This window comes from Xiphophorus couchianus, chromosome 7 (assembly GCF_001444195.1).
Source record: "Xiphophorus couchianus chromosome 7, X_couchianus-1.0, whole genome shotgun sequence".
Classification (NCBI taxonomy): Eukaryota; Metazoa; Chordata; class Actinopteri; order Cyprinodontiformes; family Poeciliidae; genus Xiphophorus; species Xiphophorus couchianus.
In genome coordinates this window covers 22,293,009-22,307,175 of record NC_040234.1, presented here as the reverse complement: position 1 = coordinate 22,307,175, position 14,167 = coordinate 22,293,009, and the positions used below count along the sequence as shown (strand labels likewise).

At 40.5% G+C, this 14,167-nt stretch overlaps 1 protein-coding gene across 7 annotated transcripts in view; it reads left to right on the top strand.

The window, feature by feature from the left end:
* Positions 1-14,167, top strand: part of foxp1b (forkhead box P1b) — a 297,917-nt gene that overhangs the window by 132,321 nt on the left and 151,429 nt on the right. For all 7 annotated transcript variants that reach the window (XM_028022520.1, XM_028022525.1, XM_028022522.1 and 4 more), the window contains one exon: positions 12,047-12,216. In XM_028022520.1, coding sequence (XP_027878321.1) covers positions 12,058-12,216 — 159 coding nt within the window. In that variant the 5' untranslated portion in view covers positions 12,047-12,057. The remainder of the gene's footprint in view (positions 1-12,046; positions 12,217-14,167) is intronic.

Genomic DNA, 14,167 nt, shown 5'->3' with positions numbered 1-14,167 from the left:
AAATGGCATCTATGAAAAGTTATTTCTGAAGGAAAACCTTTTTAACACAATTTCTAATTACAGTGGTAAAGACCAAACCGTACAACTGATTCCAGTTACCACAGCGGGGAAAGAAACAGTAGATGTATGTCAGAGTTGAGGACTTACTCTATTATAAGTAGTGGTTCATTTTGTGCAGAGAGGTGTAGTTTACCACACATCTGTCCCAATGACTCAACAAATCTGCAAATCTTTTTTACCTGAAAAATGATTCCGACCAAAAAGTTGTAAATTTATCATGATAGTCCTCTGTTGTAAAGAATAGCAACATTTATTACACAAGTTCATTAATTATAGCATGATCCGTTTCCTCCACCATCTTTACATTCTCTCTTTAAGAAAACTATTAAACAGATACAGCACAGTTTAATTAGTGGATGATCTGTAGGTGCTTTAACCACTCCCATAGGATACATAGGATGCTGTCCTGTGTGTTTCTTTGGGTGTACATGTGTGACAGGTCTAATTGGTAAGATGAGCCTGAGCAAAGCAATGCAACGGGGTTGAGCCTGTGGTCAGGAAAACGCCCCCCGCTCCTTCTCGTCTCCTGGTATCTGTCCTCTCACTGCAGTGTTAATGGCCAACGAGCCACATGTGAGCAAGACCATCAAAGTCAGATGAAGGACAGTCACAGAGGAAATGTGTGGCGAACCACTCCTAAAAGAGGCTGCACATCCCAGAATTACTATTCCATTCATGCACAACCAGATTTAAACTCATTAGACTTCTCTATTTACTCAGTCTCCATCGGGCCCCGCTTGTACTAAAAATACCATGGCCTGCCTTACTTTGGCACATTCTGTCATTGTCTGTGCACAGCAGGCCTTCACTCCGAGCTGCAGCTAAGGAGAGGAGGCAGGAGGGTTTGTATATTTTCCGAAATTATGCAGCTACTCAGATTCTCTCCTGGAGACCTTCCTTCCACTTTCCTTGCTAATTTATCAAAGCCTGTAGCGTGATAATAGTTTGTTATTCACATAAAGCATCATAGTCAACTATGTCAGAGTGTTAAGTAATAGGTTCAGGTCTAGATTTCACACTGCAGTCATCCTGATGTGCTATAAATATGTGTTTTGTGCATGCTTGCTGTGTTTTGGAGACTGGATTAGATGAGGGGATTAGATTTTTTTTTTAAAACTACGATGGATTTGAGGTAGGCAAGTCACATCTCCAGATGGCAAGTTGTTGTTTCAATAAAAAATTCGTAGTCAAGTTGACAGTACATTGATTTTTGACAGCGACATTTTTTGTTTGATCTTCCAACATCTGGTGATTTAAAAAAATCAGTTTCATTAATTTCAGTTTTGTTTTGTTTGTAAACCAGGAACATGACATTTCTCTTGCCGTTTCTCTGAGCCTGGAGACATCCTTAGCTTCTTCCACAAACACAGTTACTGAATAATTGAAGGAGGTAAATGTTTAACATGTTTTTACGAGTTCCTCTCTGTGCTGTTGTGAGGCACCACTGTTTGTCTGGTGGAGGAAAACAAGACACACAGCTGCTTCTCTCGACAGCGACATGTTTCTGTTGGAGACCACCGTGACGACCAGTCCGCCCATTGACGGGGGTCCTGCTCAGCAGCTGCAATGCAGCAGTGGTGTATCTGTCAGAAAAAAGGACCTTTTGTTTATAGTGACATTTGTCTTGTTGTTTATTCTAGTCAAAGCTGTATTTGCATCAACATTGATTCCCTGCCCCCGCACCCTCCTGGAATTTGTTTACTCTGTGCTTGCCCTGAGTGTCACCTAGGAAATCGGCTGATCATTCCACCTGGTTAATATTAAACAGCTCATGCAAAGACATGTTTGTTCATAAACACGAACGACAGCTCCTTTTGTTTATTGTAGCCATGGCAGCGGTCACTTATTAAACAAACAGCTGCTGCGTTTGCCACTGTGAATGGTCTGCTAGCACAGCGTGAGGAGTCTGGGAAAAACTCAAAACTTCAGTTCCTCTTGTTTTTTTGTTTGTTTTGCTTTGGTTTGTGCAGTCACATATATTGTGACGATACCTGCAGAGTGTGAAGGAGAGGAATGGGTTACTTTAGTCTCCTAGGAGTTTGGAAATTATGCTATCTGTCACAACACTCTTAAAGCTGTTGAGTTTAAAAATGACTCAGTTTTGGGGCGGGGAGGGCTATGTCAAGGACTAAGGCCTCCATTTATGGGTTGTCCTTTACCCCTGCGCCACCACAGCACTGCATAAATACAGCAAGTCTTTGTTGACTTCGTGACCATAGCTAAAAGGCTACTGTTAGCTTAAATGAACAAACTAACAAACTAGTTCTGTGGTGTGAGCTAACACAACCCACTGATATTAGCATTGTTATGCTAATGTCAGGATGAAACATTTCATCCTGTGGTAGAGTTTCGATGATGCCTGATTATATCCCTGTCTACCTAAAAATGGCAACCTGAGTAGAATGATAAGGCTAACCAAACAGATGTGGTGTGAAAATGCCAATAGAGGAATGGTAAGGTGGTCCACAATCAGCATTTTTATCTTTACCTCAGGGTGGTTCTAACTCTACAGAAGAATCCTTTTGCAGATGATTTCCAAAAAAAAAAAAAAAAATTGGAACAGCTTGGAACAAATCCTGCATCTGTTGTTTAGCATAAAACTTTAAAGATTAATCCTAAAAGCAGTTTGTTGTCACTGATGAGGACTGTGATATCAGTTTTTTTTAAATCATGCAGTTTCTGTTTTTCTTTCTTTCTTCTTCCCTCTCCGGATTCAGGAGCCAAAATAAGGTAACAGATAAGAGTCTTTAAAAACCTTGAGAAGAATTATGTTGTTACACCTTTGGTACACGCCAATGTCTTGTCTAGTCTAGCAGCCAAGCTGAACCTAAACATCTCTAAAGTGAACCTCTCCCCATTGTTTGTTCTTTTGTGTCTTTATCTCCGACCCAAGAAATGTTGTGCTTTTGTTGTGAGCTTGTGTAAACAAGTCGTGTGAGAACTTGGTAAGTAGAAGCAGGTGGCTGCTGAGGCTTAACCGTCATGAGCATTACAGAAAACCAGAACACGGAGAAGGGTCAAAGCACAGCTGCACGAGCTGACCTTACCTTGATTCAACCACTGACTTGTTTGAGTTGTCGAATTTCAAGTGAGCATGACGACAGGGAGACCAGCATTAGATTTCCAGTGAGGGGTTGACTGATGAGCTCTGGCCGCCGGGTGTTCTTAACCTTCAACCTGTCTGCTCAGATGGGAGACACATGTGACTCTTGTTTGTACTGTACTCGCCCCAATTTGAGGCAGAGCAGGAGAAAACAAGCAGTAAACAAACAGAAACTCTTGCCCCTTTTTTTTGTTTTTCAGTGTTTGTTCCAAATGCTTGTTCCATTTTGCAGCTAGTTCCCCCCAAAGAGCAGAGAGGCATCTAATAATCAGCAGCACAGCCAGTTTTTCTATTTCTACAACCTGTTGCCTAGTTTGAAACGTGACTTCCACTTTTTTGTTTTTATTTTTCAAGTTAGAAATGGCAAAGGTTATTAGTAATAGTCCTGTGAATATTTAGTAAAACCTTTGTTACTAATAGGTTTTAGTTCATTCAATACCATTTCACAAGGAATAGTATTGAAAGAAAGTTGATTTTATTGTTTTTTTTTCTGTTTTGGTTAATTATCTTCCTGAAACACAAAAAGGAGAACCATTTTTAGCTTGTTGGTAGAGGACATCAGTATTTCATGTAAAATCTTGGTATTTCAAATAGTTTAGAAGACCATACACAAGATTCCCGTAGCCTTTAGCATCACAGATCCTTTGCTAGACATGAGGTACTTTTCCATATTTTCACCCTTTGATTTGCACCAAAGCCACTCAGAGTGTTGCTGATGAAAGCATGTGGTTCCGGTTAAAGTGTTCGTTATTCCAAGATTGAATAAACTGATGCCCATCTCCCCAAAGACTCTGTCTGGCCTTTTGGAATCGCTTGGCGTTCCAATGTCCCAAAGCCATATTCGCTTCCAAAAGCTGGTTATGGATCTGCTTTGGGGTTTGTCTCCCAGTGGGATGTGCATTGACCACCTCCAGATAGAGGCATCTTAGAGGAATCCTAATCAGCATGGATGAGCTTGAAACACCTCACTTCCAAGGATTGTCGCTGCGAGATCTGGAGAAACTCATCCATGCTTTTACCTTTAGTCACATTGATTACTGCAACAGCACTGTCTTAACAGATCTGCCTAAAAAATTGACTTGGCAGCTGAGAATGCTAGCATTCTCACTAAAACCAGGAAGATAGAGCACATCACTCAAGTTCTAAAGCAATAGCTCAGAGAATAGACTTTAAAATAAATCACCACTTTATAACTAGTTTATAAAGCACAAAAATATAATAAAGATCTACTGTCGCTGTATCAACCTTATAGACCATTCAGGTCTTCTGGTTCTGCTTTGCACTGCAGAACCAAACTTTGAGAGGCAGCATTCTATGCACCGTAAATTTGGAACAAACTTCCAGAAAGCTTCAAAACATCTGAAACACTGCATTCCTAAGACCCCATGTGAGGATTTGGATTTTGTGTGTATTGTTTCAGTTAATTGAGTCTATGTGCTTTGATTGTTTTCAGGGACACCTTGTTTCCCCTGATTATATCCATGTGTATTTAACTTCAACTGTGTCCCCTGCACCCTGTCGGATCCTTCTCTTATGCCATTTGTCTTTGGAGTCGTGTGTCATGTCTCTGTTGAGTTCCTCCAGTGCTACCAGTGTGTGAGTTCCTAGCCTCATCCTTCAACTGTGCTGCCTGGATTTCTGTACTCTTGGTTGTCACCATTTTCACCATAACCTGGGTTCATCGCCTCTCTACCTCACCTCAAACAATCCACAATTCGTGACACCCCACATGGTTAGAGTTGCCCTTGATTAGTAATAAGTGAAACACTGATCAACATATTTGATATGTATTTGATTATTTCACCCATGATGACTGATATTTTCATGTTGTAAAGCACTCTGAACTGCTTTGTTGCTGAACTGGGCTATACAGATAAACTTGACTTAAATCTCTGACTCCACACTACCACTGGATGACCAAGCTTGTTTTAGTCAGTTTTATTAGAGATGTCATTCTTTCAATTTACTGTTGATTCATATCCCTTAATACAGGTGAGTGACTATAGAAAGACCAGCAAATTTCACCTTGTCATACTGTAGTACTGTTGTACACTGTACATAACACCCCAGTCTCTTCCATTGCATCCTAGCAAGTGACACCAAGATATTTGAACTGCTCCACTTGAGACAGAGACTGATCCCTGACCCTGAGAAAGTAACCTTAATTTTTCTAGTTCAGAACCGTGGCTTAAGACCTACAAACTTTCTTGAATCACTACCTTAATGTGGTTTAGAGGTTCAGTTCTCCTATGATCCTGCTCTCTGGGGGATTTGGCTACTGGTAGGGTTTACTGTTACAAACACGGTTAATTGAAGTGGTAAGATAAGATAAAGAGTGCCTCAATGATCTTGATGAATGACAGACCACAACATAGACTAGATCTTTAGGAAGAAACTTTAGGGTTTGGTGTCATGAAAGCTGGGTGATAGGCTGAGGAGGGACTTGGCATCCTGATGATATGGCTTTGAAAACATGATAGAGAAAAGCAGGTGTTTGTGTTATATCATATTGATACATTGAGAAAGGGTTCTCAAACCCTTAAATAGTTTGAGAAATTTAAAAAGTACAGTATGAATAAAAAAATGCTTCTATTACATTTATTTTGAAGAGATTCCAATATACCAATGAAAGCTCCCCTGGCAAGTTTGCTTGAAACTAATATTTATTAATATGGGTATTTTCTTTTCCTCCCATTGACTACGGATTTAACAAAAGTTTCAGTTTGAGATTATGCCACTACATTATTGCCACTAGAGTTATTTTTTAACTATTTACACATCCTTCCAGCGTGCCAATAAATCTGGCAAAGGCTATATATTTTCTCCACCCAAAAAGAAAAAAAAACAGACATACACCATTAATAATAATAAATGTCTCCCTTTGTGCATTGTGCTGTTTTCAAATGTGTGTGCGCAAAGTATGTTTTGTCACCCCAGCAACTGCACCCTCTTTTACACAGACCGCTTGACCCATAATTATTGCTTAATGTAAGCGTGCTGTTAAAACAGATCAGATGGAAAGATTTTAGAGCCTTTTGAGTCATCAAATACAAGAATATCCACTGAACTGAAGTGAAAATAAATAGGCAGATAAACAAACGTCACATGGTCAAACTGCCCCTCAGCTCAGAATGCCCCCCCTCTCCTCAGTGCTTCACAGATTAACACCATTATCAGCACAGCTCTCTAATAAGGCTCTTTCCTATCTGCTTGATATTTATGATGGATAATGCCCTTTTTCCATTTTCATTTTCTTTTTTTTTCTCCAAATTTTTTTCATTTGTAATATTGCAGCTTTGAATTATTCTGTGGTGAAATTAATGAGAAAGTAGATTTATGGGTTTCATTTGTTTGTCAATTCAAAAATTAATTGGGTGTTAATTTTAGCCGTCCCCTCATCAGTGCCGCTTCCAAGCTCGCATGCATTACTTTGCATTCATTGGAGCCGTTCTCTCCTTCATTGTGGGTCACTAGTTTTTGCATACATTAAAATAGCCCCGCGGCTCATTCTCTTGATTACTTTTGGAGATGCTGTGCATTTACACCTTTCCGTAACAATTATGAAAAACTCCCTGCACAAAACGACAGTGCATGTATAATAACCATTGCTTTTGGCTCTTTTCTGTACCTTTTGAAAAAAAGGGAGGCCCTGTCTTTTTTCTCTCTTTTTGCATTTATTTGAAAACGTAAGTGCAGGTACATGGTCCATTTGAAATGGATTTTATTTTACCAGGATGCATGTGTTTTTCTAATTGATCATGAAAAGGCTTTTATTCCAGCTGCTCCCTTTGTTTTTTTTTTTGTTTTGTTTTTGTCTCATTTCAAAGCGAGGCTGTGCCAGACGAGAGGGGTGAATTGGATCATCATCTGTCTGGGGTGCGAAGGAGGAGGGTGAGATTGGGTGGGTGGGTGAACGAAGACCATCCCAGAAACCGGGACCTGTGGGATGAATCTGAGTTGCACAGACAGGCCCCAAAAGTGCAGGGGGTGTCATGACACACTGCTGAACCGGCACAGGCCATAGTGTCAGATGACTCATTTGGTTCTGCTTCTTGCAAGGGGTGCTTATAATGTAACGGAGATGTAAACCACTATGCTGTTTAGCTATGAGTTTTTATTTGAAGACAGTTTGTTTGTGTAAAACCACTAGAAATGGTTGTTGTAGTTCAGCCATTTCCCCTTCTGTGCATCAGCCACATCCGTTGACCAGTTTCAGGACCCGACCAGAACCCCTCAGTGTTATTACCTTGAGAAATAATGAGATTTGGTTAAGTATAAAACAGACTTTTAATGCCGAAAATGATAAAATGTTACAAGTTATACAAATGGAATAGATACAGAGCGACACTCACCATCCTGCGCTGGGCTCCACTTAGCACACCATGTTGGCACCAAATGAAGCAAAGATTGTAGAGTGAGTTCTGCTTTTATTCTCCTCATTCTGCACCCTCTCTAAGGGGTTTGGCCTGCTTAATCAGTTTTTGTTTATTTATGACTGTCACCAGTCTTATATGTTATGGGTATGCAAGCTTGCAGCAGTGTGCATGTAAGCAAATAAAGGAGACAGAGGAAGGACACAGAATCATTTTATTCATAACATGGTTCAGAGCTGGGAAACTGAACAAGGATGTAAACACCTCTTTATCGGGTTGATTTCTTTTGTTAGTTTTACATCAAGGTCTCTTGTCTCACATATGCTCTGTAAATATTCTGGTGTGACAAGTTGTCAACCTCAATTTCCTGTCTGTCAGTCTGAGTGTGGGTCCCTGTGGTGTCTAGAAGAGTGGAGGCCTTCATCTTGTTCAGATGTACATGAGTGTTTTGAAACTCAGAAATTTGTGTTTAGCTCCATTTTCACACTCTCACATGATGAGGTCCAGTATTTTAAGGGCATTTATTCTGCTTCATATAAATAATTAATCAGTTGAGTTAATTTGCTTCTGCCTGACTTGATCAGCTTCATTAACTGTCCTGAAATTGGGGAGGCTAGATGCGCTGCAGTGAAAAAGGTCTGCGACCGGCACACAATAGCTGTAAATCATCCCGCTGATTTTAGGAACACAGGCGCAGAAATACATACGCTGGTGTCACTGGCACTTTCCCCAGGCAATGAACAGGGAGGGGTGTCTGTCTGGCTTTTCTATGTATCCAAAAGACATCACAGGATGTAACAAATATCTCTACATTCTCTTTTAACACTCATAACTCCTGGCACATTTTCTACATATTGCATTCATTTACGTTTAAAACTACATGGTTAGTGTTTATGTGTGATCCTCTGGAGTTGGATTAAATTATGGAGGACAGCATTTCTTCCTACTCAGCAACGGTTACTTAATATTCTGACTTTTTATTTTTGCTGTTAATTGAGCACCCCTCCTGGACTCGGCATGTTTTTCACGTGGCTGTTTCTCAAGGAGATCCTTTGGCAGGCCTCACACAGTGGCCCTGTTTCCCATTAAAAAGCCATTCTACCGCGGTTCTTCTGGGAGCCATGCGGGTAAATATATCCATTTCCATAGAAAGTGTTTAGTTTTTGGAGCTGCAGTGTTTTCTTGGGCTCCTCTGCTTTCCCTCAACTCAGGTTGGGTTCTTCTGTGATGTGAGCTATAGCCCCTCTCCACCACCAATACAGCCCTGCAAGGACTCTGTTATGAAGAACACAAACAAAACCTGAGTCCCACTTGAATGTGTCAGTCTCACTGTGAACAGGATTTGCAAAGAAAAACAGCCATTTAATTTACTTTTCAGAGGCAATGTGAGTGTGTGTCAATGCCTTATTAACCAAACCAGGCTTTGGTGCTTCTGGTGGCATGGGCAGGGGCCAGTTCCTGCTGGTTGATGAAATCTGCATCTCCATACAGATCCTCAGCAGAAGGAATCATGTAGTGCTCTAAAATATTGTGTTAGACTGTTGCAGTGATCTTGGATTTAAGAAAGCAGAGTTTACCAACACCTGCAGCGGACACTGCGCCCCAAACCATAACTGACTGTGGATGTTTCACAATGGACCTCAAGCAGTTTGGGTTCAGTTCTTCACCTGTCCTCCTCCAAACCCTTGGCCAATGGCCTCGCCCTTCTTCTCCTTGGCCCAGTTGAGAAGCTTCCTATGTTGGCTCAAGTTCAGAAGCAGCTTGACCTGGGGAACCTAATAGTGTAGAGTCTGATTGTGGTGGGTTTTGAAGTTGGGATTCCTGCCTCATTCCACCCTTTCTGGATCTCTGCCAGATTCTTGAATCTTCTCAGCTTGATAATCCATTGAAGTCCACAGTCATCTCTTTTGCTGGTGCATCTTCTCCTGCCACATTTTGCCCTTCCACTGGACTTTCCATTGATATACTTGGACACAGCACTCTGTGCACAGCCAGCCTCCTTGCTTTGAGCTCAGTTCAGATTAGTGTGTCACACTCAATTTACAACATCTATGCCCTCTAAAATTTGGGCTGATTTCTTCACAGTATTGTAATTTTTTGAATTCCTGTTTTTGTAGGTTTTATGAGCTGAAAGCCATAATTATGTAACAATAAACAAACAAGTACTTGAAATCGTTTAAACTGTGCCCCCTGAATCTATAACTTGTGAAAGTTTAACTTTTTGAGTGGAATTATGGGACTTAAACAACTTTTCCAAGATATTAAATTTTTTTTTGGAAAGGCTCTGTTCATGAGAAACTGACCTCTTCTACCTCTGCAAAGGTCTGAAAATCAGCCACTTGTGTGGATGTAGGTTTTGTGTGTGATTATTAGTTAATTTATTATTTAATCTTGTTCCGTTGATTATTTCCCCTGTGTATTTAGACTTACCTTTCTCCTCCATTCCCCCGGTTCCTTGTCGTTATCATAGTGTCTTGATTCTACCATTGTGTGCTGACCTGAGATCCTGTTTGTGTCTTGTTGCTCACCTGTGGTTCCTGGCTTTGTGCACTTTGTGGACAACATTAAACCCATTTCTCGACTTCATCCTGGGTCTGACAGCGTCAGTCCTCATCATCACAAAGCCGCTTCATGACACCACTGTCCTCTTTTGCTCTGCTATAAGATAGGGCTGACTGACAGGTCACGTCTGCACATGTGCGGTTAACAGTAGTCAACTTAGCAACTTAATGACTTTTTAGACAAAAAACTGGTATCAGCCAAAATTGAAATCTGCAGGTCAGGCTTTTTAAACATTAGTAACTGGCCAGGAAACTGCATTCAGTACACCCCTACATAACATACAGAAAGTTTGAATTAGACATTGAAATCAACTGGGTGTGCTGTGGTGGCGCAGGGGTTAAGCATAACCCACATATGGAGGCCTTAGTCCTGGAAGTGGCTGCCGCAGGTTCGATTCCTGGCCTGGTGACATTTGTCGCATTTCTCTCATTACCCACTTTCCTTTCAATTCACTATCAAATAACGACCACTAGGGCCAATAAAACCTTAAAAACATACAATGAAAATCAACTGATTGGAGCTTTGTGGATTAAATTTTTGTAAAACCAATATTAATTTCAGCCAAATAAGGTTTCTCTTGGAGAACTGTAATATCATAACATCAAGGTTCTTACTCATCGGTCTACTTGTGAGTCGGTTTTGTGTTCACTATAGGCTTTCTGGGTTCTGCAGTTACAAGCTTGCAAATTCCACATTCTGGGTTCTTAACACAAAAATGATTGAGTTTTAACATTTGTAAGTTGGTCTAATGCTGTCAGTATTTGATTTTATTCCCACTCCGAGAAAAACGTTTTTAAAAAGTTTGTGCTTTTTCTGACTCAATTTTTAAGGAGTAACTGAGTGTTTTTCTCTTTATCACTGTCTCCACATTAAAGAGACAGTATCATGAAGGATTTACTTTTCTGAGCTTTACATTATAACATGATTATAATGTTATTTACTCATTAAAAACATACTTAGACTGTTGTCTTGACTCTTTCATTCATGTTTGAGAAATCCTTCAATTTCCCTTGGTAACTATTCACTTGTGCAAAACTCCTGGGTGGGTCTTGCTCCGCCTCTGAGGTGAAGCTACTCCTGAGAGCTGCCATTTAATGAACATGAACTTCAGAGGTGGAAGCTCTGTGAGCTACACTCCCCCACTCAGCTCCTTCAGACTAACCAGCAGCAATTAGCAAACACTTGGTGGAATTGCACATCTGCTGGGTTTATTATAGAAGCTACTTCTCAGAGCAATGCTGGTAAAAACATTGTTAAAGATTGTTAAAATAGAGAAGCGCTGTTTTGATGACTTTCTGAAGGCAGAGTTTCAGAGGCCCAATTTCAAGGCATTAAGTGTCAAAGTAAAAATTTGTTTAAGTTATATTTGGTGTATATAGCATTTTTATAACATTTGACGGTTTCATTGTGCTATAACATGTCATATAGCACAAGGGGCATTATTAAAACATAATATCGCTCCTTTAAAAGCACTATTATCAGTGTGTTGCTATCAGATATAAGACAAATATTGAATTTTTGAGTTTCCCACTGGCCAGTCAGGGCTGATCAAAATTAAAAATTAGCCTGTTCTGGTTCTCTAGGGAAAATTAAAAAGGTAAAACTGTGGGATGGATGAAAATAAGAACGAGTATGCCATACGTTCAACACAAGTTAGTTTATTGCATACATTTGAAACATAAAAACAAGAAAAATGTGAGCCTCCAATTTGTCTAAGGGATTAATTAGTCTTTTTTTGTAGACAAGGAAAAGTGTCTCTGCCTGCACCAGTTTGCAGCAATTGGTGAAGGATCTAGAGACAAACTCTGGTCACTCAGGAAAACTGAAAACATTGCTTTAAAAGCTTAACTTTTTATCTCCATAGCGATAACTGCTCTGTGTTATTTCGGATTTTGCTTCACGACTTCCCATTATAACGACTGTCTCCTCTCCTCTTCTTTCCTTGCAGGTTTTTAAGTCATGATGCAAGACTCCACCACTGAAACGGTGAGCAATGGACCAGCCAATCAAAATGGAGGTGCAAACATGGATGGCGTACTACAGGAGGGAACGCCTAAAAGTGCCACACCTTTGGTGGACGTGACGGCTGCAGACCTCCTGCATCTCCAGCAGCACCAGGTACACCCTATGCACCGCCCCACCCCTTCTGTTTTCACACCTGTCTTCACTTTATTAAGCCATGTCAACAGCAGGCCCAACCTATTGCTTAAAGTGCCACTTAATAATTAATTCCACCTCCCAGTACATTCGGCACGTAAACACATTATTATTATTATTTATGTATATCGAGGCCCGTTTTGAATATTTTAGGAAGGGGAAGTGCTCTTTTCTGTGTGATTGTTTGCTTGCCAGTGTGTTTATCCTTGCTCGGAGCATCTGCATCTTAATCAAATATTTATCATCATGTTCAGACATATTTTAAGGTTGTAGGTGCTACAGGATTCTGTAGACAGTTATGAAATGATCACATCCAATAGGATGACAGCCTTTTTCCTCTGGCTCGTTGTAAACAAGCCTCACACTCTCAGACGCCGTGTGGAGACCCATGGTGTCGTTGAAGCTGAAGCTCAAATGGCAGACTTAAGACACATAGACAAGCTCTTTCTGTTGGTGTCAATGTTATATGTGGCACACGACAGTGTGTTTAAGGAAACAGCACAGAAAAGATCAGTGTGTCTTCTGCTATCTTGGTCTTCGATATAGTCACAACTTGGGTTGTTGTCAGGAACTGTTTGGTGATGATGCACAGGCTCTCTGCTGTTGTCTGCTGTCACAGCACATCCATCAGTGTGTGTAACAGTCCTGCAGCACAGAACATGGAGGAGGGGGGATGGTAGTGGTGAATATGGAGCAGAGCAGTGACTCAGTGATATCATTTATCAAGTTCCAGGACAGCAATTTTGGTATTTTGATGATGATAGATACAGCACCCTGTGTGATTATTGGCCCCTGGTTAGGGCTGCATTTATTTCTTGCTTAAAAATATTCCATGTTAAACAGAATCGTAAAAAAAAAAATAAAGAAGTTATGAAAGGTAGATTTTAAATCTTGGATTTCAACGTGTTAATGAAATCCAACATTCCCACGGCCTTTGGAAGAAAATCAGACCCCGCTGTAAACTAGTCCACCATAGTTTACAGCGGTCTAGTGGAAAAGCGCCTTTAGTAAAACATTCAGTAGAGTGTGGGTCAGCTTATATGAAGACTACAATGTGTTCTACTACTCTTTTTACCTTGGATTTTTATATGGAAATCATTCATTGACTCATTTTGATCTGCATCATAGCAGCCAGCAGGTGATTTTCTAATGTACAATCAGACAATCTCACGAAAAACATTTTCCTGTTAGTCACATTGTCTGTCTTGGAGCATGGGAAGCTTTTTGTAACAAGGATGGGTCAGTGTGTGTCCGGCTCCTTGGGATCCTCCTGAACTCCTCCCATCCCCTCTTAGATCCCAATCTTTGATCTCACCTCCCACATATCCCTTTTTCTCCAGCTCCAGTTGTCAGTGAGAAAAGCACAACCATACTGATTGCATTACCGCAGTAGTCACACAAAACCATGGATAAAATTTCAATAACTGCAGGCCACAGTTGAGTAAACAGTTGCACTGAAATCTAATTCCTGTTGACTTTTCCTTCATTCTTTGCCAGTAGCTCTTCTCTAATATGCTCCGTAAAGACAATGGGGTTACAAGTTTGATAAATGTGAGGCAGGGAGGCGGATGGACAAAGAAGGGGATTTCAAAGTGGCGTGGATGCGTACTTGACACATCCACAAGATGGAAACAAGGCATCAGTACTAGAGTAGAGCCATTTGGGCTACAATGCTGCCAGTTGTTTAGTGGTGCAAATATTGGTGCCCTGACAGCATTTAAAATAATAAAAAAAACATCTTTTTAGGTTGAAGTTAATACATTTTAGTCAATATGTGACAATCTCTCTCAAGATTTGTCTGTCAGGACCTGACAGAAAATGTGTTTTTATGATCCCAGAGTGAGTTCTTCTAAGCTATCTATGTTTGAGACTCTTATGTTGAAGTAAGAAAGGAGTTAGTTTTTTATTTGCC